Here is a 27,008-nt window from a genome sequence, read left to right on the forward strand (position 1 = left end):
TGGCGGCAGTAGCTGCCTATTCCTCGTCTGCCTTGTCATCAGTCCTGCACCCCCAGCACCTGGCCCAGCGAGAGACAGAGAGAGACAGAGACAGAGAGAGAGAGAGAGAGAGAGAGAGAGAGAGAGACGTGGAGCCACGGGCAGCGGGGAGCAGGGGGCACAAGGGCCAGCTGCCAAGCTTGCACTTCCTCAGCTGACCGAAAACCACTCTCTCAGACTCCTAGGGGTGAGAGAGAAGAGTCTGGACCACACGTTCCTCAGCTTCAGCAACTTGCAGAAAAACCACTTCTGTGACGCTCAGGCACTGTGGGGCCTGGGGCCGGGTGGAGAAGTGCGTACAAGCAGCCGCAGACCAGAGCCCATGGGCCTGACATGCTTGTGGCGGTCCTCTCAGGCCTGTAGCCCACTGCGCCTCTCACAGCCCAGATGCAGGAGGGAGGCTGGGAGAACAGAGGGAGGCTTCAAGAGACTGTGCTCACCAGCCTCGAGGACAGAAAACTCTAGGTGAGCCTAATTTGAGGAGGAGGGACGACGGTCCCCCAGAGGATGGGGCCCAGCCTTCCCAGAGGACACACTCACCAGGAGGGGGTGGGGTGGGGGGCTCTTTAGTCACTGGAGAGGCTTCCCCCAGTGAAGCTGTGGGCTGCCGGCTGAGGGGGGCTCTCCGTTTGAGGGTTTGGGGAGAGGAAATACATGCAGCTGGCTGCCTGGAGGCAGGGGAAGGACACGGTGTCCGTGCGCACCTTGCCCAGGGCAGAGAACCCCAGGCCTGGAAACTAGGGTGAGCCTTCTCATGGGGTGAGAGCAGGGATTTGTCTAGGAAATCCACGCTGCGTTCCTCCTGGGTGCCGGCCGCAGTGCCCGTTCCCAGCTGGTGCCCGAGAAGGCTGGTCACGGAGGGCTTAGAGAGTCCCTGTGACGGGGGGAAGGTGGCCGCTCTCATGACACACCCACCAGCTGCTCCCTGGACCTGCAGCTGTGCCTCCGCCTCCTGACCCCACTCACAAGCCCCACAAGCAAGTCATGTTCCTGCAGCTGCTGAGACGGTGCAGAGGGACAGGGAGTCAGGGATGGGCGGGGGGGCTAGATCAGGCTCTCAGGTACCCCAGAGATCTCAGAATGACTCCGGCCAGCTGCCCACCAGAGGCCCAACGGCCACGGGTGCTGGGAGCTAAGCGGTCTGGTCATGAACAGAGAACGTTTTTAGACTGAGTTTTTCTCCAAATGAAAACTGACGACTGCCATGGGTCTTCTCTCACCCTGTCTGTGTTTACAGGCTAGCATTTGAGCAAAATAAAAAAAAATGCAGCTGTGAGAAGCAGGAGGCTGGAGGGGAGCCAAGAGGAAAGATCCATGCAAGGACAGAAAATCTCAGGGCCTGATTGAATTCGGGCTTTTTTGTTTTTTTTTTAAACAAACACCAACCACCTCGACCGTCGCATGCGAGGCTTGGCACCCCTCCTTGGAGAGGGCCCGGGCCAGGGCAGAGCCTTGGAACACGGGATGTGCATTCTTGGCCTGGAGTCTCAGCCAGACTCTCAGAGCCCTGTCATTAACAGCAATTAGTTTTCTTTGTTTTTCTAAAAGCTGGGACAACATGGATGTCGGGGTGTACGAAACCCTGCTCTGACTAATGAGTAAGACTGTGAGCCCAGGCTGATGGGGACCTTCTGGGCTCCATCAGGCCTTGCCTGGTCTCCAAAGGCGCTGGGAAGCTGAAGACAAGAGCTCCAGCTGCTGGAGCGAGGGTACGCCGCTGCTCCCGCCAGGGCCCAGAGACAAGGTCAGGGTGCTGGCTGGGCACCCACATGGGGCCCAGAGGGGTCCTGGGAGTCCCGTCAAGAGGCCACACTCTCCCAGGCCACGCAGCCAGCAAGGTTTGCTCCCTGACCTCTGGACCTACACTCCCTGCCCCAGAGCCCGGACACTGGGCTGCGAGCCTCCTCCCCTCCTCTGAGCCCCTCCTGCCCGTGGACACCAGGCAGGGCCTAAGGGCAAAGGTGCCGCCGGCTCGAGACGGCGGGTCACGTGTCAGGCCCAGCACCGGGACGGTGAGTGAGGTGTCCGCGGTCCGAGCAAAGCCATTCCTCCCCTGTGTCCCTCGTGACTGGGTGAACCAGATTCCCTGGTCTTGGACTGGATTACTCTCTGGAGGAAGGAAAGCAGGGGTGGGCTGTGAACCCAACGCCACGTGGAAGGCAGTCACTGTGGGCACCACGTGGTGTATCCGGCACCCCCATCTTGACCACCAACACAACTTCTTTTTTTTTCTTTCCTGGATGCATGGCTTGTAGGATCTTAGTTCCCTGACCAGGGATTGAACCCGGGTCCTCGGCAGTGAGAAAATGGACTCCTAACCGCTGGGCCTCCAAGGAATTCCCGCAGCGCCACTCTGCTCCGGGCCCCACCCAAACTCACCTTCCGCCCCGATGGAGACCAGCTTGACCCCTTTGCTGGCGATGAAGTCCAGTGCCTTGTTCACGTTGTTGATTTTGTGCACTCTCATCTTGCCCCGCTCTGGCTTAGGTAACCGCTCCCCTGAGGGCGAACACCGTGAAAGGGAGAGAGGGGAGACTTAGGGTCCCTGCTGCTCCCCAGAACAGGCCGACGCCGGTGCAGTGTTGCTGCAGCTGGTAGAGGCCTTGCTCTTGCCTGGCAGCCATGGGCAGGGCGGGTGGTGTCCTGGGGGCACCTGCAGGGTGGCTGGGCGTGTCCTGGGGGCACCTGTAGGGTGGCTGTTGCGGGGAGGTGGGGGGGTCGGTGCTCACCTGAAATGACCTCCAGGAGGAGCATGAGCTTGAGCCCGTCTCGGAAGTCCTCATCAATGTTCTCGATCTGTGTGCCGGCCTTCCGCAGGTGGGAGTTGCACCAGGCTGTGAAGGTCTGGGGAGGCAGAACAGAGGGTGGCCAGGAGGGTCAGTGTGGCTGTCGGGGCTCTCCAGCAAGAGGGCCGGGCTGCGGCCCTGACTCTGCATCAACAAGGCCACCATGGGGCCCTCGCCAGGGGTCAGGCCCTGGGCCCAACCTCTATCTACACTGGCGCCCATCTCCACAGCGACCCAGGCAAGCTGACGGGAGGAAACTGAGGCTTAGGCTGGTTCCCAGACCACCGCTTGGTCAGCGGGATAATGAGTGGCAGAGTGTGGACTGGAACTCACATCAGCAGCCCAAGTCCTGAGCCAGAGCAGAGAACACCGGAGGATGGGGCCCGGGCGTGGCGTCCAAGGTGACTGGCGCTCAGCCCCCTGCTGGCTGGGGCCTCTGTCGTCATCGACTCCAGCGCCAGGGAAGTGCGTCACATCAGTTAAGGTGGACGTGTCCAGACACCTTCCGGGGAGACCGGCCCACGCAGCCCCAGCAGCAGGGTCTGGGAAAAAGCCCACGCCTGTTTCCCACGGGAGTCCCCTGCCCTGTCCCCACCAGCCTGCAGGCCCAGCGTGGACCTGGGCCGATGGCCAGGAATGCACGAGAGCTCGCGCTGCGCCCGAGTGTGGGCAGAGGCCGTGTGGGGGGCGAGGGGCTTCCAGGGAGACACTGGCCAAACACCATGTGTTTTGACAACAGTCACCAGAACAGCTCATTGGAAGACTCAATGCGAGGCCCCTCGCAGACAAAGAAGCCGCCTAATTAACATGCCGCTAGGCGGGTGTAAGCGAGGGTTCCCTCCAAACGCAACGATCCTTCCAAACCCGAAGAAAGGCGGAGGGTTGCGGGCGACTAGGGTACCCCACCCGCCTCCCACCAACAGGAAGAAGAGCTCCACCGCCACCACCCTGGAGAGACAGAAATCTGCCCTCGGCTGCCCCTCCGCCCTGCTCAGTCCACACCTACCCCTCCCTCACCATCAGCCCCTCTGGACACCCACCCAGGCTGACTAGCCTGCCCCACCCGATCCTGACTCAGATGCCTGCCCCTCCTCTGTGCAAATCTGTCAGAGGACCACTGTTTCTTCCCCCCCCCTTTTTTTTCAGTATTTTTATTTATTTGGCTGTGCCAGGTCTTGGTTGTGGCATGCGGGATCTAGCTCCCTGACCAGGGATCAAACCCAGGCCCCCTGCACTGGCAGCGTAGTCTCAGCCTCGGGACCCCCACCAGGGAAGTCCCTCTGCTTCACTCCTAACAGGTGCGTGCTGTTTTCCGCCTCCTGGCAGCCGTGAGCTACTCTGGAGCAGGTTCTCAGCGAGGTGCGCACGCATCCCCTCCCCCATCTTACTTCCCTCGCTCCTTCCCCTGAGCAGCTCTGAATTCGGACAAACCGGGGCCAGGCTGCTGGTTACACCATTCCTGCGGGTAGGTTACCCAACCCTCCTAACGCCCGTTTCCTCATCTGCTACGTGGCAGTGAAGACACCACCCGAGTCACGCACGGTCAGTGCAAGGGTTCACAGTGGTGACCCTGTGGAGCTGGGCCACACAGCAGGTGCTCGGTTCTCCACACACCACGCTTCCCGGGGCCCCTCCTCCTCGGACACCCTGCCCGCCCTGGCCACCACACACAGCCCTCGGCATCTCGGACAGCATTGTCCAGTCATCTGGGGTCTTGCCAGATGCTACGTGCATATACATGTGTGCTCCCGGGGGTAGAAATTTAGTCTCACATCACACATGTCTTTAGAATGCCCAAAGCACAGTGGTCTCAGGCCTGGGCAGTTGGCAGCAGCAGGCCGGGCTGGGACAGGAAGTGCCAGGGGATGCTGGGCCTCTGCTGTCCCCTGTGCCTGAAAGATGCAGTGGGGCAGCAGACTGGCCACCACATCCCTGGCTGAGGACACAAGAGGGCAGCTCCCAGAGCCCGAGCCCCCGGTGCTTCTGGGCCGAGCTCTAGGCACCTGGTCTGCGGGGAGGGCATCTCTCTCCATCAGCCTGTTACACCTGAGGCAATCCTTCAGGGCTTGAGTGCCGGCCCCTCAGCTTACCTCTGGGTTGCAACCAGGTGACTTGGCCTACCTACACCTCAGCATCCTTCTCTGTAGGACGGACTTATCAGAATTTACCGCCTGTATCTGCTGTGGGATTAAATGTGGGAGGAGGGTGGAGAGGAATGCTTTAAAACATCGGCCACAGAGCTGGGCGTCAAGTCCCGAGAACTCGCACACCTGGGAGCACACGCACACCAGTGGCGTCCCACTCCATCCCTGGGAAGGGTGGGACCTAGTCTCTCTGCAAAGGCCCTGAGCCCAGCACCACGGTTTGGAGGGGAAACGAGATCGCAGGACATCCTCTCACTCCAACCTGGGCGGGCTCTGAATGAACCTGGCCTCACTGGGCTCAGGTCGTCTGTCCTCAGAAGATCACAACACCGCCCGCTCTGCACACATGGCCCATCTCCACACCTTTGCTCACCTTCTCTGGGCAGGTAACAAGAGCTCTGGCTGGGGGCTCACCCAGACCTGCCTTGCCCACCGAGGCCACCTTCCAGGGGGGTAACCTCAGGCAAGCAAGGAGCCTCAGGCTCCGTGCTGGGTGAAATGGAGGCAGTATTCTCCCCTCTTAAACGATGATTAAACAAAATAACGCAAGTAAATCACTTAGGACTGTGCCTGGCACAGATGAAGTATTCAGTGTTAAACAAATGTCAAGGGAAGGACTACTTTCAGATAAATGGTAACTCTGCCTGGCACTCCGTCTCCCTGGCCGGAAGCAGGCGGAGGCCCAAGCAGAATGCAGAGTGAGTGCTCGGGGAGAATACCGACCAGCGCGGCCTTGGTGGCGAGGAACCCGACACGTGACGGACGGGAAGGCCGCCGACACACCCCACGCCCGCACTCCATGGCCTGTCCGGCCGTCTTCTCCTCCCAGAAGACCAGGGGCATCTGCTGACACCAGAGACTCAGGGGGCCCCGAGCCCAGGGCACGGTGGGCAGGAGTCACAAGGCCCTCCTCGGGATCAAGCCCACCACTCGCAGCCCCAGCTCCATGTGGCACGACTGTGAGTAGGAGCTGGAGTTCCAGTGGGACATGAAAAATTCATAGCTGCTTCTACTTGGTTACAAAAATAACATTCTGCTTATTCACTCCCTCTCCCTGCCCGGTTTAGACTGAGATGTGCGGGGTGGGTAGTGTGGAGGGTGGTTTCTATAGATGGAGGCCTCGTGGGTCTGCTGTGCCCCCGCCACTCTGCAGCTCTGTCACACAGCACAAGTTGGGGAGTGCGGCCGGCCCTGCTGGCTCTGCGATGCCCAGGGCGCCGTGGGGCGGGACACCCACTCCCGAGACGGGCATCTGCTGCCTGCCGGCCAGGGGCAGGCCTGGCGCTGAACCCACCATGCTGAGCAAAAGCAGACCCAGGCTGCACGCTAAGGAGCTTCCAGTGTGATGAGGGACAGAACTGATCTCATTAACCAAGCGATGACTCAACTACAGAAGTGACACCCGCAGGAAAAGAGGGAACGGTAACAACCACAGCAGATACTCCCATAAGCTAACTATGTGCCCCGCGCTGTTCTGGGCACTTTGCCACATGTTAATAACATCTCTCATCCGCACAGCTACCTTGTGAGGCGGTTGCCATTTCTGCCCCATTTAACAGATGAGGAAACCGAGGGTCTGAGAGGTGATGTGATTTGCCCACAGGTAGTCATGTACCTGTAAAGTCACAGAGCAAGATTTAAAGCCAGGTACCCTGGCCCAGCTTCCCAGGTGGCGCTAGTGGTAAAGAACCTGCCTGTCAATGCAGGAGACATGAGAGATGCTGGTTCAATCCCTGGGTCAGAAGTTCCCCTGGAGGGAGGGCATGGCAACCCATTCCAGTGTTCTTGCCTGGAGAATCCCATGGACAGAGGAGCCTGGCAGTCTACAGTCGGAAAGAGTCGGACACGACTGAAGTGACTTAGCACGCGCCCTGGCCAAGCAGCCACACCCGGAGGCATCACCTTACATTTGCCCTCCTCCCTCTCACCTCTCAAAGAGGGAGCTCACCAAAGTGTTTAGGATGCTGGTGGGGGAGGGGAGGACATTTCCCTGAGGGGCCAGTGGTTAAGACTCCGCAAGCCCAATGCAAGGGGCCCAGGTTCAATCCCTGGTCAGGGAACTAAGATCCTACAAGCCACGTGGTATGGCCAAAAAGAAAAGGAAAAAGAGAAGGAAGCCCTGGGGAACAGCTCCTGACCTTCTGGCCAGGCAGACCCGGGTAAGTTCCCCTGTGGAGAATGAATGGGACAAAAATAAGAAAGACTTTCCAGAAAACGGGACCAGCATGTGCAAAGGCCCTGCAGCAGTGAGAAAAGAGCCTGGCCCTGGAGAAAGGGAGGGAGTGAAGGAGAGCAGCCTGCGTCATGAGGCTGGCAGGGCCACCCTCATGGGGCTGCTGCTGTGTGGGGACTGAGCCAGAGGGGCAAGGGTCAATGTGTGATGACAGGGGGTGGTGGGGAGGAAGGGTAAAAAGCTTCTTTTAAGAGAAACTTGGCAGGAGGAGGAAGACAGAGGAGCCGTGTTAAAGATGCCAACAGTGGTAACCAAGCAAGGCACACTCAAGGTTTTGGCTTCACCTGGGAGGGTCTGGGACTGCTGGCCCTCTGGGGGAGAAGGGAAAAGCCATAAGCATCTAGAGCTCATCTGGGTGGGGCTGTCAAGGTCACTTCAGGGGCAGCACTGGTTCTGAGCAGTGGCATGTCCCTAGCGCCTCATCTAAGAGCCCCCAGTGCAATCAACGAGCCGACAAAGCCTGACCTGGAGCCCAGATTAGGCACGGGAGGAAGTGAAGCAGACACAGAGCTTACATTCTGGTGGTGACGGGCGGTGGGGAGGTGGCGGAGAAAGGGTCTCACTGAGGCTAAATGTACAGTAACTGTTGATGGCTAGCTCTTACCATTTACACGGGCTTGCCTTGTAGCTCAGTTGGTAAAGAATCTGCCTGCAATGCAGGAGACCCAGGTTCGATTCCTGGGTCGGGAAGATCCCTTGGAGGAGTAAATGGTAACCCACTCCAGTATTCCTGCCTGGAGAATCCCACGGACAGAGAAGCCTGGCGGGCCACAGTCCATGCGGTTGCAAGAATTGGACACGACTTAGCGACTAAACCACCACCACCATTTACACGTGGGAACAGTTTAAAACCCCCAACCCTGTGGTCATGTGAGACACGTCATCTCCACTTTACAGGTGAGGAAACTGAGGCGGGGGGGGGAGGCTAAAAGACTTGCCGAAGGTCACACAGTCAGTAAACACAAACACGGGGCGGACACCCATTCCTCTGAGTGGAATGTTCCCTACCAGCCCGGGAAAGCAAAGTCAAGAAAGGTCCTGTCCCCATCTCGGTCCCCAAGCTGGAGCTGAGCTCGCACGGCGAGCAGAGGCAGGCAGGGCTCTTCCCCTCAAAGCCCACCTGCTTTTTTATTAATTCTTAAAAAAAAAAAAAATTTGATCAGGCTGCATGGCACACAGGGTTCTAGTTCCCCCACAAGGGATGAAACCCACACCCCCTGCATTGGATGCAAGGAGTCCTAACCACTGGGCTGCCAGCTACGTCCCCCACCTGCTTCTTAAAGGCTTGGCCTGAGCCCAGGCGGACAGTACCAGTGGCGGCCCTGCCATCTTGTGAAGCGAGCCTGCACACAGCCCTTGACCCACCTAGTGAAGAAGGAAGGATGTGGACACTGCCTCTGAGAACACATGTGCACAAAACCACAGAGAAGAGCTTTCAGAAGTTGCCTCTGCACACTGGCAGCCCGTTAAAGATTCTTCTCCGGTTGTTAAAATAGCACAAGGGTGTGGGGGAGCGGGGGAGGGCGCGGGGTAGGAGAAGAGAAGACTTGGTTTGGGCTCCACGGGTGCACTGGAAGGCAAGCCTCGGGAGCACCCCCCCAAGCTGTTTCTGCTTTCTCACTGTGTGTTGGAAGGGGAGGGCAAGGCCAAGCATCACTGGTCATCAAGTCCTTCCTGTGTCACAGGGGCCCCTCCCAGTGGCCAGGATGTGGGGCGGCTGGGTGAATGAATGATGGATATTGTTCGGGAGGTGACCTCAGCGGCCAGGAATGTGGCAGCAATGGGCTTTAATGAGCCATTCATGGGTGACTCCCTCCCCCAACCCAGAGAGGTAAACCTTCTGGACTCTGGGGCAGTCCCCAGTAAGAAACCAGTGGCCCCCCAGCAGGCAGGGTGATGGCACGGGCCAAGGGGAAGGATCCTGGCGGGATGCGGCTAACCCAGCTGAAAAAACTTTCCTGCCCTTGTCTTCTCAGCGACTACGTGTTACAAGCCATGTTCTCAGTACTGGAGGGGGTGGCGTGGAAGGAAATGTCGGCTGGAGGCTGGAATTCCACTAAACCCAGACTGAAGGGAGTCTCCTGCAAAGTCAGCTGGGACCCGAGGCTCGGGCTGGGGCGTGTGCGCTGGCTCTGATGATGGCTCTGGCGAAGGAGCTCCTGACCAGGGCTGGGGGGCCGCACTCGCCTGACCGCCAACGGACGCTCACATGTGGATTCCATTGACTCCACGCTGGACAGGGCTTTGGGAAAAGCCGCTGGCTGCCTCACGCTGCACCCCCGCCTTCCACTCTTTATACCGCCCACCCCCTTAGCCAGACGTCCCAGGCCAGCAGCCTGACCCAGAAGGACTGGTTGCCTAGCTGAGCCCCGGCAAACTCTCCCAGGGCACTGGCAGGCAGGACGGGGTTCCCTGGGGAGCTGGGAGTTGTCAAACCTTGCCTCTGCAATACCGTGTTGGGTTTGCCGCTCCGCTGGGGCGTCGGCCGCTTTGAGGGGGAGGGCACCATCCCGCCTCCTGAACTCCCACCTTGCCCGCTGTGGCCTCGGCCGCTGCCCATGGTTCCTGCTTCCACGGGACCTTGGGAAGGGTGTCCAGGGCTTGGACACAGGGGAGGGACAGCTATTTATTCCTGGGGTAGGCACCTACCCTTCTTATCGCCCATCTGCCGGCTACTGCCAGGCTTCGGGCAAGGCCTGGCCCCAGCGGGGCATCTTCTCAGGTCCTGAAAGCAGAACCTGCTCCCCTGGCCCCTGGGCTTCACCAAGCCTAAAGGTGCTTTCAGGGTCCGAAAGCTAAGCCTTCCGGAATCTGGGTTACCAGTGGCCCAGGTGAAAAGGTGACTGCCCTGGCAATACCCGCATGGATCCATCCAGGAAGTCTGTGAAGCCTCTGGAATGGCTCTGAGATTACACATGGGAGGGCTCCTTTGAAGTAGCCTTTAGCAGATTCTAAAGATAAAAGCCAGGGAGCAGGTTGAGAGAAGAGAAAATGAACTGGTCATGATGACATGGCCACGACCAAGACAGGTGCAGCAGCGTGGGGCTCGGATGGCCCCGCCAGCTCAGGTCATCAGGGCTAGCGGGGCAGGGGCGCGGGGACACTTCGGTTGCCCGTCCGGTTCCCAACTGCACAAGCAGCCAGGGACAGAGCTGAGTGCTTTGCCCCTTGACGACAGAACCTAATTTGAAAGCAATTACAGGGAAACAAGGAATGCTTCTTATGTCCTAGCCTGCCGTTGCCTTATTCGGAGTTTTTCTCGGCCTACATGAAAAAGCTGACTTCCCAGTCGGAGGAGAGGTATAAATACCGCAGAGTGGAGCAGCAAGCATTCCAAAGGTCCTGCGTGTCCATCCAGAAACCATCTCTTACCCCACCCCCTAGTCCCCTCCCGGTAGCCGGCGTCCCTGCCTCTGCCAACCCCCCGCGAGGCGCCAGAAAGCAAGTGAGTCGTTGCTGCCATGGGCTGCCTCTGGAGTGCTGGCCCCTCCTCCTTGGAAACGCTGGGCTAAGGCTTTCTTCTAGGTCTCTACAGGCTGCTTAGTTCTCATCGCGCAGGGCTTCCCTCAGATGCCACAGTCCCAGGGAGCCTGCCCTGACCCTGCTATTATCTCCACCATGCTATCACCTCCCTGCTTGTTCACCCACTCCACTGGTCACTATCGGAAACGAGGTTCTTTGTCTGTAACCCGTCTCCCTCCCACGTGCAACAGAAGCTCCACGAGAGCAGGGTCCTGCTGGCTGCAGAACCTACTGCCTGGCATGGTACCTGGCGCACAGTAGGTGCTGTGTAAATCCTAGCATGAATCAAATAGGGCTGGGGCTTCTCATGGCCAGTCGCTTAGGACTTCACGATTTCTAATCCCATTTAGACTGGTGAGGGTTCCTACTTAGGGATAAGACTGCTTGCTCTCTTTCAGGAGCTCACAGAAATAATCCTGGAGCTGTACACGTCCCTAAAACAAGCCAGGAAAGACAATGCTGTTGGTGTGCCACCCCCAGGGAATACAGTTGCCTTTGGCAGCCCTCTTCACTCAGGCATCTGAGGCCACTGGACATGCAGAGGCCCTGGTTCCAGAGGAGTTGAGCCTTAGGACTTCCCTGGGGGTCCAGGTGGTTAAGACTCCACGCTGCCAGTACAGGAGGCCCGGGTTCAATCCCTGGTCAGGGAACTAAGATCCCATGTGCCATGTGGCATGGCCAAAAGATTTTTTAAAACAAATAAGTTTTTAAAAAGAGAAGCTGGGCCTACACAGGGGCGGAGTAGTAGGTGGGCTAGGAGGAGGAGGCTGAGGAGCTGGCAGACACGTGAAGACATCCATCTGCCAGGGTCTGCAAGGCGGAGGGGTGGACAACATGGCCCAGTGCTCCAGAGCAAGGGCTTCCAGTCTGAGCAAACGTGGGTCTGAATCCCTGCTCTGCCACCCACTGTGTATGGCCACAGAAGATGACCTTCACCTCTCTAAGTGTCAAGTTCTTCCTGTGTAAGATGAGGATAACAGACATGTGGGCACTCAACAGGGTAACAGAAAAAACACGGCACACACAGCCTGTCAGAGTGGCTGTTCAACAGTTTCTATTAATTACTGGTGGTTTAGTTGCTAAGTCATGTCTGAATCTTGCTACCCTATGGACTGAAGCCTACCAGGCTCCTCTGTCTGTCGGATTCTCCAGGAGTGGGTTGCCATTTCTTTCTCCAAGGGAGATCCCAATCCAGGGATCGAACCCTGGTCTCCTGTACTGTAGCCAGATTCTTTACCAATTGAGCTACGAGGGAAGCCCCTTTCATTACCACATTATTCCTGTTCAGGAAAGTGCCATCATTGGTATCAGCCCTGCAGTTGGTACAGCCAGACCTCCCCCCTCCGCCCTCAGGATTCACCAAGCTGGCTGGCTGCTTCCCAGTGGCTGACACACAGCGGTCTTCCCCCAAACCTTCCCTCCCCTTGCCTGGCCACTCGACTACCAAATGAATAAAGGAATATAATGATCAGCTCTCGTTATTCTTGCTTCAGAGAGCCTTCCAATCCTGAGGTTCACAACCCTGGCTTTACAACAGAATTATCTAGGAACTTTCCTGGTGTATTTGCATTTTCTCTCTCTAACATTTACTGCCTTCAGCCATTAAGCTTTGAAAAGGCAATTTGTTACGCAGCAGTAGGTAACTAATACAAGTCAAGTAGCTGGATCACAGGCATGATCTCTTTTTAAGCATGTACTCTTTTTTAACCACATGCAGTCTGGTAAATCAGTTTTTTAATTGAATTATAATTCACATATCATAAAACTCACCCCTTTCAAAGTACATATAAAGGGCAGTGAGTTTTAGCATATCCATGAGACTGAAAAACTATCACCTCTGAGTCCAGAACATTTTCATCACCCCAGAACTGTGAGCAGTAACTCTTCTTTCCTTCACCCTCCCTCCCCAGCCCGACAACCACTAATCTACTTTCTCTCTGAATTTGCCTCATGGAGACATTTCACACAAATGGAATTATACAATATCTGGCTTTTTCTGGCTGGTTTCTTTCATTCAGCATGTTTTCAAGGTTCACTTACACTGTAGCGCATTCCTTTTTGACTGAATACTCCATTGTATGGACATATGACATTTTGTCCATTCACGAGTTGATGGACATTCAGGTTATTTCTACATTTGCTATTGCATACATCTGCTATCATGAGTAATGCTGCTACTGACATTTATGCACTAATTTTTGTGTGAAGATATGTTTCCAGTTCTCTTAAATATATACCTAGCAGTGCAACTGCTGGGTCGTATGGTGAATGTATGTATGTTTGATCATTTGAGGAACTGCCCAACTGGTTTCCAAACGGGCTGCACTATCTCACATTCCCACCAGCGGTGTATGATGACTCCAGCTGCTCCACATCCTCACCAGTTCTTGCGATTAACTGACTTTTTGATCACAGTCACCCCAGTGGTTGAGGTGGTATCTCGTTGTGGTTTTTGATTTGCATTTCCCTCATGACTAATGACGCTGGGCATCTTTTCATGTACCATTTTCTAACTGTGTATCTTCTTCGGAGAAATGTCTGTTGTAGTCCTCTGTCCGTTTTTAACTGGGTTATTTGGTCTTTTCACTGTTGCATTATGAGTTCCTATATATTCTGGACATCTGACCCTTACCAGATGTATGACTTGCAATTATCTCCCATTCTGAGGGATGTCTTCTCACTTTCTTTTGTCCTTTGAAGCAAAAAGTTTTCATTTTGTTTTTTTAAATTTTGGAGAATACCTAGTTTTCTTTAATAGCTTATGTTTTTGGCTTATCTAATAGACCATATCTAATATCTAACGGGCTTCCTTGGTGGCTCAACTGGTAAAGAATCCACCTGCAATGAGGGAGACCTGGGTTAGGTCCCTGGGTTGGGAAGATCCCCTGGAGAAAGGAACGACTTCTCACTCCAGTATTCTAGCCTGGAGAATTCCATGGACCATATAGTCCATGGGGTCACAAAGAGTCAGACATGACTGAGCGACTTTCACTTTCACTTTCTAATAGACCACTGCCTGTTTTCTTCTAGAAGTTACATTTAGGTCTTTGATCCAGTTGGAGGTACTTTTTGCATACGCTATGAGGAAAGGGTCTAATTCTATCCTCCACATTCAGTTGTTTTGGCACTATTTACTGAGAAAGCTATTCTTTCCCCAATGCATATGTCTTGGACCCTTGTTGAAATCCAAGCTACAGTAAATGTACAGGACTGGAGAGCTTCTTAAAAAAACGCCTGAACTTCACCCCAGGACAAATGAGCCAGATTTCTTGGAAATGGGTCCCAAATACAATATTTTACAAATCTCTAACCAGAAGCCAGGGTTGAATCTAACAGAAAGCCAGGGTGGAGAATCACCACTCAGATCTAACCTTTTGTTCTAAAAATGAGGAATCCAAAGCCCAGGCAGAACCAGGGAGCCCTCGCCACTGCATCTGTTAGACTAGACAGGACTCTTGGAGAAGCAGGGGACAGGCAGCCCAGGGTACAGAGGTGCCCCAGTCTGAGCCTGTCTCTGTTCTCAAACGGACCTTTCTGGAGTCCTCTCACGCATGGAAAACTGAGCCAGCAACCCATAGCTGCTCAGATTACACTCCACAAACTGGGTCCTCCCAGGGTTGGGGGAAGCCTGCTCCCCCCAAACACACACACACACACACACACACACACACACACACACACACAGAAGCCTGCTCCCCCCGAACACACACACACACACACACACAGAAGCCTGCTCCCCCCGAACACACACACACACACACACACACACACACACAGAAGCCTGCTCCCCCCGAACACACACACACACACACACACACACACACACACGCAATCCACAGGGAAGCAAGGGTCTGAGCTACAGGCAGGCGGAGCCCACGGGGTGGAGGTAGAAGGCAAAGCTCCGCTTTCAAAGGAGGCCTTCTCAGCAGGAAGAGGAGATGGGTGAGGCCTACCTTGAAATAGCTACCTTTAAAAGAGAAAACTTCCACTCCCAAAAGGCAGTTTTAAAATTAGGGCAGCAGCAGCAGAGGCTGGGGCCCTGCCCTCTGCCTCCTCTGGCCCCATCTGGCATTCTGCTGTGAGACAATCGAGCACAGGAGGCCCTTCACCTGGAGAACAGGGAGTCTGAGCCACAAAAACCCCATTTATTTTCAATGGCTTACAGCTGGGCTCGGGTTTCGGCCTAGGGAGGGGAGATTAAAGATCGTCTGGTTTAAACTTTGATCCTTCAGAAAGATAGCCAAGTGAGCCAGTTCTGGCCTCGAGACTGTGCGGCCTGGAATCTGAACAGGTGCCTAAGAGGACCGGTCTTTAGCATTCACACCTCAGCCGGGGCAAATCCGCCCATTGGATGGCTTGTCCAGGTAACAGGTGTTTGGTATTTGGGGATAAAAAGTCGGCGAGGGGGAAACTGACGGGACACTGATGGGACCTGAGTGTCTTCCGCCCTGGGCCATGGCAGCCCACCCCAGGAACTCCCCAACAGAATCCAGGGGTGCAGAGAGTGCTGAGGGCCAGGGCCACCCGACGGCAGGCACGCCCATTCCCCCATCCTACCCTCATTCACCTTCTAGAAGACAGCTTGTTTTCTGCTGCAGTTTACATGATCCCTGAACTGGGCACTGCTGGTAGAAGGGCAAGCAACTGGGGCCGGCCCCGGAGTGATCCCTAATGGTGCTGCTGGTTTCGCCTTTGACATCTGAAACTCCTCCTCGGTGATCCCTTTCCTTTTTCCTGTTTTTGGGATATTCTGATTCATCAGTCAGCCAGTCAGGACAGAAGCCTTCTCCCGCTCCAGTGCAAAGCAGGGAGGTGGGCGACACGGCCAGGGTGGAGCGGGTTGGGCTGGAAACCTTTGCTCTGGACACACCGGGGGAACCGGAGCTGGGCCAGTGCTCACAGACGTGCACTGTTTCCTATATGCTTTGTCCCGCTGCCTTCTCGCTCTCACAGCCTGGGAGCAGACAATCCCTTTGGGAAGCAGGGCGAGCCTTGAGGCTGCGTGAACGCAGGCATTTATCTGCAGGACCCATTCTCCTCATCTCGGAGTGGACCAGCACCGGCAGGGGCACCGTGGAGGTGCTGGGTGCTCGTCAGCCCGCCTGCCTTTTGCTGAGGCTCGTACTGGAGAAGACAGTGAATGAATCCATCGATCAATACGAGAGGTGCCTCAGACCAGAAATTCCAGGCCTGGAGTTTGAAGTTTGCCAAGAGGCAGTTGGAGTTGTTCAGAATTATCTACTCTTGCCCTGTGTCCTACCTCGCTGGCTCTGTGTCCTGGCGGGGTACTAGAATGGTCCTGGGGGTGGGAGGGGGAGGCATCATTTCTGTAGGGTAAGAAATCACTCTGGATTTGGATTCTTTTCTTTTTTTTTCTTTACCATAGGCACTCCTTCTCAGACCCCTTGGACACACAAGATGGACAGTGTCTTAGGAAGATTTTAAAAAAGGAAAAACCAAAATATGGTTCTATAGCCAAAGGGTAATTACAGGACTGGGAGGAACCAGCAGAGAGAGACTGAAACCTCTGACTCATAATTGCTCTATTAAAAACGGTGAAACCGTTTGCCCTGGCGGAACGACAGGGCTAGACTGTCACCCTGGCTCGCCCAGCCTACAGGCCTTCCCCTGGCTGGTGCAAAGGCCTAGCTGAACCACACGGAACCACAAGGCAGGCATAAGGGGCGGCGGCTCCAGGGGCAGCGTGACGTCACAGGACAAAGGCGCCCCTGCTGCTCTCGGCTGACTCCTGGCCCTGAAACGACAGAGTGGCTTGCTCTGCGTGTGTGTGGGAGTACACATGGGGGGAAGTCAGGGGATGAGGGGGCATTGTGAAGTTGTGAGTTCGGTTTTCCAGGGAGGGACTCTGAGGACCAGCTCAATCTGCCCCATTAAAGCTACTAAAGGAGCTGAGCCTCAAAGGAAAACAGCAGAGGTGTTTGTACAGTTGGGTGGGGTCTACCCTGACACAACTGCGTGGATGACTCACAGTTACTGAGCGCTTACTATGTCCCAGGACTTGCTCTGAGTGCTCTACATTTTACAGATCAGCCACCTGCCTGTGGTCACACAGCTGGTAGGCGTCAGAACCGGGGCCCACACGTCTCCTAACCAACCTAGAGTCTGGCCAAGGCTGTTTTCCGTTTCTGCTTTTCACTCTGGCAGGGGCAGGGCCCTCTGTGAGGTACCTCACTTAAGTTTCTTTCCTTTGAAAGCAGACACACAAGTGAGCGCAGTCCTGGAGACCCTCCGCCAATTCCACCCGCCACTGGGGCCACCAGCGCCCCACACCCCCCACGGCCGCGTCGCAGGGCTAGCTCGCGGGCTGCTGTGTGAGTCACGGAAGAGGGAGGGCTGGTCAGGTGACCCACGAGAATCAGAGCTATGCTGAGGTGGCCTGGTTACCTTGACATTCCTGAGATTCTGCCAAGGTAAAAAGTAACCCGAGGAGTTTGCCTTATATGGGCACAATGACAGATTTCGACTTGACAACGTGTTAACTGACCCTGTATCAAATATCAAATCCGTTCCCGGACTGCATAGGAGACGCCCGATAAGAGCCTCTCTGATAGTATAGGAAAAAACAATTTATGACGGGCTACGGCCAGTGACTCATACAAAGGTGCAGCCATTGTGTGCCCTGACGAGGAGGAAGAGAAGGCTGGTGGTTCTCCGGCCACGCGGCTCCATCGCTCTCTCCCCGACACGTGATCGGGGAGGCCTGGCTCCCAAGCCTCCCTCTGTTCACAGGGCTTGGCTCAAGGCAGGGCCCGGAGGGAATCAATTTCAGGCTGGGGTAGAACAGCAAGTCCTGCCTGGACTCTGAGCACCCGGACCACCTGCTTCCTCCCAGAGGAGCCCCAAACAGGAGAGGCAGGGGCCGAGCTGGAGGCTCCAGGGATGACAGGGCTAGGTCTGAGTGCCCCGACACTGCCCGAGAACAGAGAAGCTGGCCGGACCCAGGATCCCAGAGAGTCATCTGGGCCTGGGCCTGGGCTGACGTTGCTGGCATCAGACCCCTCCTCCAGGAGGGGGAGACTCATGGCTCAAGAGCTTCTTCCAAACTTCACTCATTCATTTCCAGTAAAAATGCTGCCAACTCCTCAGCACTGGGATTAAACAAACATCCCTGCCCTCACGGAGTCTACATTCTAGTGGAGGGGATGACACGGAAGGAAGGAAGATGGTGGTGGTGCAGTAAAACAGGGTTACGCAACAGACAGAACTGAGTAACTGGGGAGGGAGTTCAGCCAAGTCAAGGAAGACCTCTCTCTGAACCAACAGAAGGGGCCAACCAGTTGACAGCAGGGGGGAGATCATTCCAGGAGGAGAGACCCCAGGTGGGAACAGGCCTGGACGGTGTGGTGGAGCACAGAGAGCCGAGAGGAAGAGCAGAAGCCTAACAGGCCCCTGGAGGAGGGCTGGGGACTACGAGTCTAAGGGTTGCTGTTTAGTCCTTAAGTCATGTCCGACTCTTGTGACCCCCGTGGACTGTAGCCCACCAGGCTCCTCTGTCCATGGAATTCTCCAGGCAAGAGTACTGGGGTGGGTAGCCATTGCCTCTTCCAGGGGATCTTCCCGACCCAGGCATCGAACCCACATCTCCTGCATTGGTGGTGTGTTCTTTACTGCTGAGCCACCAGAGAAGCCCGTTCTAAGAGTGGCAGGAAGCTTTTGTGGGGGAGGGGGCCGTAGCATGACTGGATTTAGGTTGTGAGAACAGCCCCTGGTGGCCGTGGGGCAGCAGGGTTACAGCAGTGAAGATGGGAAGAACTCTGAAGGCAGAGCTGGCAGGACGCGCCCATCCTGTGTCAACGCCCCCTCCTTCCCAGACTCAGGTGACGGTTACTCCACAGCTTCGTGCAGACGCGGAACCCCCCCCACCGCCCCCACCAAGTCATCTTCTTTAGAAACACACAGGCCTGAGAGTGAACCCCAAGAGGCTTCACAAAGGGACAGTGGACCTCCTCTCTCAGCTGAGACACAGACATGATGCCCAGGGGCGATTTTCAAACAGCATTCTGAAAGAGCTCAGCTGCAACGGGTGCCGGGTGGGTAGGGAGGGAAGCTGCCTCCCTACTCACATTTAACCTCAGCAGCTATTTATTCGATTTTATAACATGGCAGATCCATGTGGGATTCGACTTGAAAGACAGCTGTGCCACTGGAAAAATGTCACTGCTTTAAATCTTAAACCCCCCGTGCAAAATCTATTTCGAATGGCTGCAGCCCCTTCCACGGTAGCCCCTGCGTCCCACGGGAGGGAAGGGGGGCAGACGGGGCAGGAGGCGACTCTGGCTCCACTGACGAGGACCCCGTCAGTCCCATCCCCTCCCCTGCCTGGGCCTTTGATCCTCTCTGCGCTGTGGGTGGCAGGCGGCTGCAGGAAGGCAGACACGCCATGTGCTGCCGTCCTGTCTGAGATGACTGAGGCCCGCTCCCTTCGCTAAGGTGGGGCTACAAACAAAAGGAGGCCTATATCCCAAAGTGCACCCCACCACCCCCGCAGCAGCTGGCCTGTGGCCCACAGATGGAACCTGTTGCATAGAACCACCGAAAAGGCAGCCTGAATTCACAACAGAGTGACCAAAGTGGGCAGCTGTTCCCCCTCACCAGTGGGAGCGAACCCATGCCGTGAGTCTCTAACTTCTATAGCATCCTCTCCTCTTGGAAAAGAAAACAAAGAAAAAAGGAAGTAATGGAAGGTGGAGAAAAATAAGAAATCCCCTGTTTACATAATTAAACATCAACAAGGGTGACACTGGCCTTCAGGTAGCTTCCCATCTCCTGGAGAAAGAGATTCAGGACAAGTAAAGGGAATCACAGCTGAGGGTCTGGGGAGACGTACAGAACCTGCCGCTCTGCCCTGGAGGAGGGCGCGGTCCGGCTGGAGAGGGACACCAGTGAGCCAGTCACTGCGGGGCAGTGTGATCTGAGGACAGCAGAGGTCAGGCGACACCGGATCCGGGCCCTGAAAGAGGAGCGCTATTCTGATAGGTGGTGACCTGGAAGAGGGTCGTCCCACATGGTGGAAACATCAAGAACAAGACAACATTAACGTGCAAGAGATCTTTGGGGAACTCCTCAGGGAAAGATGGGCTTCTCTTGTGGCTCAGCTGGTAAAGAATCCGCCTCCAATGCGGGAGACCTGGGTTCAATCCTTGGGTTGGGAATATCCCCTGGAGGAAGGAAAGGCTACCCATTCCAGTATTCTGGCCTGGAGAATTCCAAGGACTGCATAGTCCATTGGGTTGCAAAGAGTCGGACACGACTGAGCTACTTTCCCTTTCAGGGAAAGATGCAAGAGACGATGGCAGCTGGGGTCAGAAGGTAGAGAGGCTAAGGAACTCAGAATTTGTCCTCTGGGAAGATTCCTCAGAGTGACCTGGTTAGATATGAGTCATGTTCATGGAGCCACCGAGATGAACTGGGAGACTGGAGCGAAGCCAGTTAGGAGGCCGCTGTGGGAGACCTGGCCTGGTGTGGCCAGGGTGTTGATGATGGAGCCAACGTCAGAGCACTTCCTGTGTGCCTGGCAGGGTGCAAAGGGCGCATAGCACTAACTCACGGGAGACTCCCCACAGGCCTTGGAGGCAGTCAGTACCCTCAGCGGCCCAGGCGTTTCCCTGCTGTCACCCAGCGCAAGGTACTGAGAGCAGCAGTACTTGCAGTTTACCCCCGCTGGTCTGACTCCAGAGTCTGCACTTTTCAAGTGCTCACTAAGTGGCCCTGCGTCAGCAGTAGCTAAGGACAGGAGGAGGGTCAGGATTCTGATACTTGAGAGAAATAAATAAGTAAAATCTGGTGCCCGTGACAGGCTGAGGAGTCAAAAGATGATCCCAATGTTTTTGACTTGGACGTCAGACCCGGATATGAAGAACCCAGGGAGAGGGGCTCGAGAATGAGTCTGCCTTGGGACACGCTGAGTGTGAAGTATGTGCATGCAGCACAGCTACTTGGCGTGTAAGTTTGAACTTTCATCTAAAACTCAGAAGCAGTGGTTGAGAATTCAAATGCCTTTCAACGCAGGGGACGCGGATTCGATCCCTGGTCAGGGAATTAAGATCCCACGTGCCGTGTGGCAACTGAGCTTCTGCGCTGCAACTAGAGAAAGCCTGTATACTGCCATGAAGAACCCGTGCAGCCAAAATAAAAATAGCTTTAAAAAAACTCAGCAGAAAGGCCATTTGTTTGCACATGCATTCACTCAGTCATTCATTCGAACGTGTTCTGAGCTTCTCTTAGGGTGGAAGAGGGGAGAAGGCGATGTCGAGGAAAGCAAAGGGCAGAACTTTTTTTCTTTTTCCCTGAGACACACTCAGAACCATCCAGTACAATGGTGTGTGGCTCCGTCAAAAACACAGACACCGTATCCATTAGAGAAACATACGGAAGCAGTTAGGGGTGACGTCTGGGGTTGCCTTTAAAACAGTCTGAGGGGGTTGTGTGCTGGGAGAAGCTGATGAAATAAGTTTGGCAGAAGGTTAGTAACTGTTGATGCTGGTGATGGGTACATAAGGATTCCCTCCGCTTTTGTATATGTTCATGAATGTGCTGGGTGTGGGGGGGAGTTCAAAGGACCACGCACTGCAGAGAGGTGGACAAAGAGGGCCGGGGCCCCTGCCGCAGCCCAGCACCTAATACAGCTCCTGGCACTAAGGAGGCACCTAACACATCCCGAATGGGCACTACTGTGCCCACACCCTCAGGGGTGGTAATTAGCCAGTCTCTGGAGATCTCGGAGAGGACTGTTCGGGGGAGTGGCTGGGGTTGGACAGTATTTGGGAAGTGAGGAAATGGAATCAGCCGGTAGAGGCTGATACATTTTTTAAATGCATCGCGGCCAATAGCCAAGCATATATCTTTCCCCCAGGATAGAACCCAGCTGTTGGACCATCCAGTACTATTCTACTTTCCTGTAAGAGACAGACGACCAGGCTGCTCTGAGGTGAACTTCTCCCCCTCCCCTCACCGTCCCATCTCCACTCCCAGCCTCAGATTCCCACCAAGTCCCCTGTGTCCCTCTCCTCTCATTATCCAGCAAAGGCTGCCGGGCAAACAGGCCCTTTTCAAAGGTGTATCGAGGACACCTCACTATCGTCAAACGAACAGGCACTTCTTTCTCACTTTTCTCCTTTCCTGCGGAACAAAGTTGCATTAAAAAGGAGAAACAATCTCAGGTTTTGTTCTCCAGAACAGAGAGAAGGTCCCAGGGGCCTGAACTCGGAACACGGAGCAGCTCATTCCCCAGGCATCGCTCACACGGACAGCGAAGGAGGTGTGGAGGGATGAGGGCGGACAAAGCCCAGGGCCAAGGCCGACAGCAGAGACCGGGCGGCTGGGTCGCCCTGGGTCCCGTGGCCCCGAGAGCCCCGAGGAGCTATCGAATTCTGCCGGACCACACCACGGAGCCTCTCTCTTTCTCTAGATTTTCCACGGTCCTGACTTCTCTGCCAATGCCCCACAAATAACAATGGCCACCAAAGATAGCCCAGACCGCGCTTCCTCTCCTGGTACCCCGCATCTCTGGGCTCCGCTCAGGACACGGAGGCGAGTGGGCTGCCCCAGAACCCGGTACCACAGTAGCCAGGCTTCGGGATGGCGGCCAGCAGTGAAACCACAGGGCTGGGTTTTTAACGTCTGTAGCTATCTCGAGAAACAAAACACTTTATTGTCTCTTGCTATACTGAGTTAATTTGACCTATAGGTAGCAATCTCTGTATAAAAGGGAAGAGTTAAAAAAAGAAAAATTTAAAAAAGGTCTCCCTGTGTTTAGCCGCATTTTTTCGGGGCAGGGTCCTTCTCCTGTGTTGTATCCGGAGGCCTGGACCACTGCCTGGCACACAGCATGTGGACAACTAGCTTGGGAAGTGTTTGCACAAAATGGGATGAATTCTGTCCCAACAACGTCTCTCCCACTCTCCACTGACAGTGATGTCTCCCCTCCTGAAAAGCATCCTCTTTGTGTTTCGTATCTGGCAGGCACTGAGGCAGAAGTCAGCCAGGACAGCTGGCTGACCCACTGGGTCTGGGGAAGGACAGCTTATGACCTTCCAGAGCACATGGCTTACACGGGGCCTGCAGAGGGACTTCCTTCCCAGAGGAGCTGAGGGTGAGCAATCTTTTTACCCTTAACACCAAGCTGCTCCACAGGAGGCACTCAAGTAAGTGGGTGAACAGACAGGTGGCAGGTCCATCTGACCTGCCTGATGGACTGGCTAGTAAGTAATCTATGCAGCACAGATACACTGCTCCGATAAACATACGTTTACACTCTGTAATACTCTGTAATATATGTTATCGGAGCACCTGTATCTGTTCCACATGCTAGGAATACACACAGCAAGAGACACAGGTGAGTCTACTCTCAGGCCCTCACAGTGTCACGGGAGGGTGGAAAGATCAAAACACGGGTAGAGCTAACAGGAGAAAAGGAGGTGACAGGCGCACCCCTAAGGCAGAGACCCAGCCTGGGCGGGACGGCTTGAGTGTGACTTGCTGAAATGGTGGTGGAGAGCTGCAGATCTCAGGAACCAGGAGGGGCTGCGTGGGAACCCGGTAAGGGAAACAGAGCTCTGCAGGTAGGAAAGAGTGTGGTGCAGAGGCAGCTGGCGTGCCTAAGCACAGCAAAGCGAGCGGGGGGAGGCGGAGACAGACAAGGCTGGGGAAGGAACAACAGACCCCCAGGGCCCCGGGGCTTCCAGACTTGGGATATGGATCAAGATTTCAAGCAGGGCATTTTCTGTCTCCCACGAGGAGATGGGATGGCGGGGGGCGGGGGCGGTTATCGTTGCTCAGGCTTCAGGACGGGCGCTGGGGCCACACTGGTTCCGCTGCTGCACAGGGACAGCGAGGCTGCTTCAGGGGAGCCGGTGGGACCTCAGGGCTTCCTGAGATGAAAAGCCACAACCCGGGCCTTTCCGGGCTCCACTGCGGTAAAGAGCATAAGGGCTGCCTGTTTACCTTTCACATCCGGCCCCGGAGGCCCTGCCCGGGTGGAAAGCTTCCCAGAGGGAAGGACACATGGAGCGCTCTGCAGGATACACAATGCCGCAGGGAGCCTCCCTGAGGCCCGCGGGGCCCCCTTGGCCCACTCGCAGGACACCGAGGCAGTAAGCACGTGGTCCTCCTGGCTTTGCTTTCTCGCCCAGAGTCCGCCCATAAACCACGGGGCTCCACCCTCCACCCTGGGCCTGAAACTATTAAGGATGAGCAAGACACTGCTGCCCCTTTCTAGGATCCTTACTTCCCAAGCCCCCTTCAATGCTTAACACATCCATATCCAGCAACTGAACTTGTTCGATCTCTGAGTCCATCTTCAAAGAGCAGGGGTGCGGGGGGGCGGGGGGGCTCAAGAGGAAGAAGATATAAATATATAAGAATAATTATGACTGATTCGCAATGTTGTATGGCAGAAACCAACACAACACTGTAAAGCAATCATCCTCCAATTAAATTAAAGGCCTCATCTAGATAAAAAAAATTTTAAGTCGGACAATGAATATTAGTGGGAAAAAAAACACTAAAACAAAGAGCAGCTGGCTTCACACTGGAGACCATAAGAAGCGCTATCATCCTAATTCTCTGGCTGCTGTTTCCGAGTTGAAGAAAGGTTCCCGGCACCCCCCACCCCAACCCATCACTCCTGGTGGGACTCTAGATCCCACAGGAAGAGACCTCTCGAAGACTCCGTCCTAACTGCCCACCCCAGGAGACAGAGTCTAAGCAGAAGAGCCGCCATCTCTGCACCTCGGCAAACATGCCCCACCCCATCGCTTTACTGAATCCTGACCCTGAGGTCAACACATCACTGGCTCCATTCTGTAGACGAGGAAACTGGAGCTACCTTGCCCAAGGTCCAGCCAGCAGTAAGTACAGCACCAGGGTCAGCATCTGAGCCTTACTCTGGCTCCATGGCCTGTGTTTATGAGACGCCATGTCTACAGGGCAGGGGTGCCGGGGAGCACACGTGGGCCCAGCTTTGGCCTCTCCATGCACCGCAGGAGTCCCTGCGTCCTGGCCTTGCTCTCTCCCTGCTGTGAGGCCTCTTGATTGAGTGATGAAGAGCTGGGTCCATCCAGCTGACCTTTTATCACCAAACCCTCTGGTGGCAGCTGCAACCTCTGCCCAGCACCTCATCAGCCAAAGTGCGCCCGATAGCAGGATGGACTTGAGCCCTCGAGGGCTGGAGGCCTCGCTGTTGGCCAGAAGAAACGCAGCTGGAGGCGTTCACAAAAGATCCTCCTCTCTTAAGAGGTATTTCTGGGCTTATTAAAAAGCAACAAAGTGGAGAAGGCAACGTACAAGTCAGGCTGGCTGTACCCTCACCCTGTGCTTTTCAGGCCACGATTAATTCTTTGGCTGGTTTCAGACCTTCGTTTTCAAAGATATCTAGTTTGTGCTTGTCTGCAAAGGAATGTAGCTGGGCACCTCCCACCAGCAACACAGAAAACAACTCCTCCTGCCATCACCTGTTCTCTGAGGCCAGGCCATATATAGGCAGACGGCACCCAGAAGGTTTGGCTGGGGAGCTACATCAACTCTCCAGCTCTGAGCCACCATTCAGACAAGTTTCGCCAGACGTGTGGGGCTTGGCTCCCACCCAAGACGCCACGGTCAAGGTGAAACGCACAGCTCTGGGCTACTGAAGCTGGGACGTCACCAACCTTGTCCTGCAACCTGCACGACCCACGTCGTAGGTGACTTGATGCCCTCGCCTGCCTCAAGTCCAGGGATCACCAGGAGCCCCTGATTCATATCACCAGGAGCGTAAAGTCACAGAGAGGAGAGAACCAATCCCTCAGCCCTGATGGGGGAGAAATCACCTCGAAGGAGAAGGGTACGGTTTGATTCCTGGTTCTGTCGTATATCGGCTAAATGACCCTGGGCAAATCACGTAACTTCTCTGAACCCCAGTCTCCTCATCCATAAGGTGGGATAAAAACAGGCTGCTGCAAAGTTTTGTTTTGGCTGTGAGGCACAGCTGGCAGATCTTAGTTCCCCGAGCAAGGATCGAACCTATGCCCTTGGCAGTGAAAGCACAGAGTCCTAACCACTGGACCGCCAGGCAATTCCCAAGGACTATATTTTAAAGTGCTATGTGCTTTATGAGCTGTCGCAGGATCTGTCCCAGCATCAAAAAAGAACACGCTTCCATGGCGTTCCACTTGACTGGGAGCCCCAGGAGGGCAGGGGTGGTTCTGTTTTATTTTTACGCAGCTACATAACGCAGTGCCCCAAACACTGACTTGTTTAGTCGCCTAAGGACTGTAGCCTGCCAGGTCCCTCGGTCCATGGGATTTCCCAGGCAAGAATACTGCAGTGGGATGCCATTTCCTTCTCCAGGGGATCTTCGCGACCCAGGGATCAAACAGGTGGATTCTTTACCACCAAGCGGCACCTGGGAAGCCTTGTGACCCCATGGACTGTAGCCAAAACAGTGACTGCCGTCAAGGAAATTTTGGTGCAACCAATGCTTTTTCGTTCATTTAGAAGAAAACCCAAGATCCTCACTGGAGGCATGTTCTGGTGGCTGTCACCTTTCTGTGAGGCTCTTACCTCACACCACCCTCCCTGCTGGGCCCCACTGCCCTGGGCTCACTCTCTCTCCTCCCATGCTTCTCAGGTCCTCCTGCCCAGGACACTCTTCTCCCAGGGTGGCTCCTGCCCAATCCACGGCACTCTCCTAAAGGGCTCTGCTCTTTTCCTTCAAAACGAGGATCACCACTTGGAATACTGTACGTTTGGCATTTTTATTGTTTTGCTGCTGTTTAATGCCTATCTTCCCCATTGGACAGGAGCTCCACGAGGACAGAAAGGACTATCTCGCTCACCTCTCTTCACCCAGTACCTTGTTTATGGCACAAGCTGGAGAGATGCTCAGTAAAGGCTGCAAGGGTGGATGACGCCACCTCCTTCATCAATCGTGCTGGGGTCGATTACTTAAAACTGGCGTTGAGAGCGTCTCCTCCTTATCTGCTTGACCTCCCTTCCCCTCCATAATTCATCTCCTTCTTCCTGCATTCATTCCAAATCCACCAAAAAAGATACACATCAAAGAAACCAAACAGAGCCTCATGTAACAAACACTCCTGGGTGGCCTGTATGGCTGGCAGTGAAGCCCACTGATGAGAACCCCTACCGACTTGCTCTCTATCCTAAAGCACCTTGGGCTGCCGACTGGTGGAAAGCCGGAAACTTTTTCAGCCCAGGCCCTGAGGTATGGCAAGAGCCCACTGGAATAACACGGCAGACCAGCCGAGGTGATAAGGTCTTCTCCACCCA

General features: G+C 55.2%; 1 protein-coding gene across 6 annotated transcripts in view; it reads right to left on the bottom strand.

Moving 5' to 3' along the window:
• The window catches only part of ACTN4 (actinin alpha 4), a 73,971-nt gene that overhangs the window by 25,981 nt on the left and 20,982 nt on the right, over positions 1-27,008 (bottom strand). For all 6 annotated transcript variants that reach the window (XR_003506523.1, XM_027515903.1, XM_027515905.1 and 3 more), the window contains exons 2-3: positions 2,769-2,883; positions 2,419-2,538 (exon numbers count right to left, since the gene is read on the bottom strand). Coding sequence is in view for 5 of the 6 variants with exons in the window: in XM_027515903.1 (XP_027371704.1) it covers positions 2,419-2,538; positions 2,769-2,883 (235 nt within the window). In the remaining variant the exon portion in view is untranslated. The remainder of the gene's footprint in view (positions 1-2,418; positions 2,539-2,768; positions 2,884-27,008) is intronic.

Source organism: Bos indicus x Bos taurus, chromosome 18 (genome assembly GCF_003369695.1).
Source record: "Bos indicus x Bos taurus breed Angus x Brahman F1 hybrid chromosome 18, Bos_hybrid_MaternalHap_v2.0, whole genome shotgun sequence".
NCBI lineage: Eukaryota > Metazoa > Chordata > Mammalia > Artiodactyla > Bovidae > Bos > Bos indicus x Bos taurus.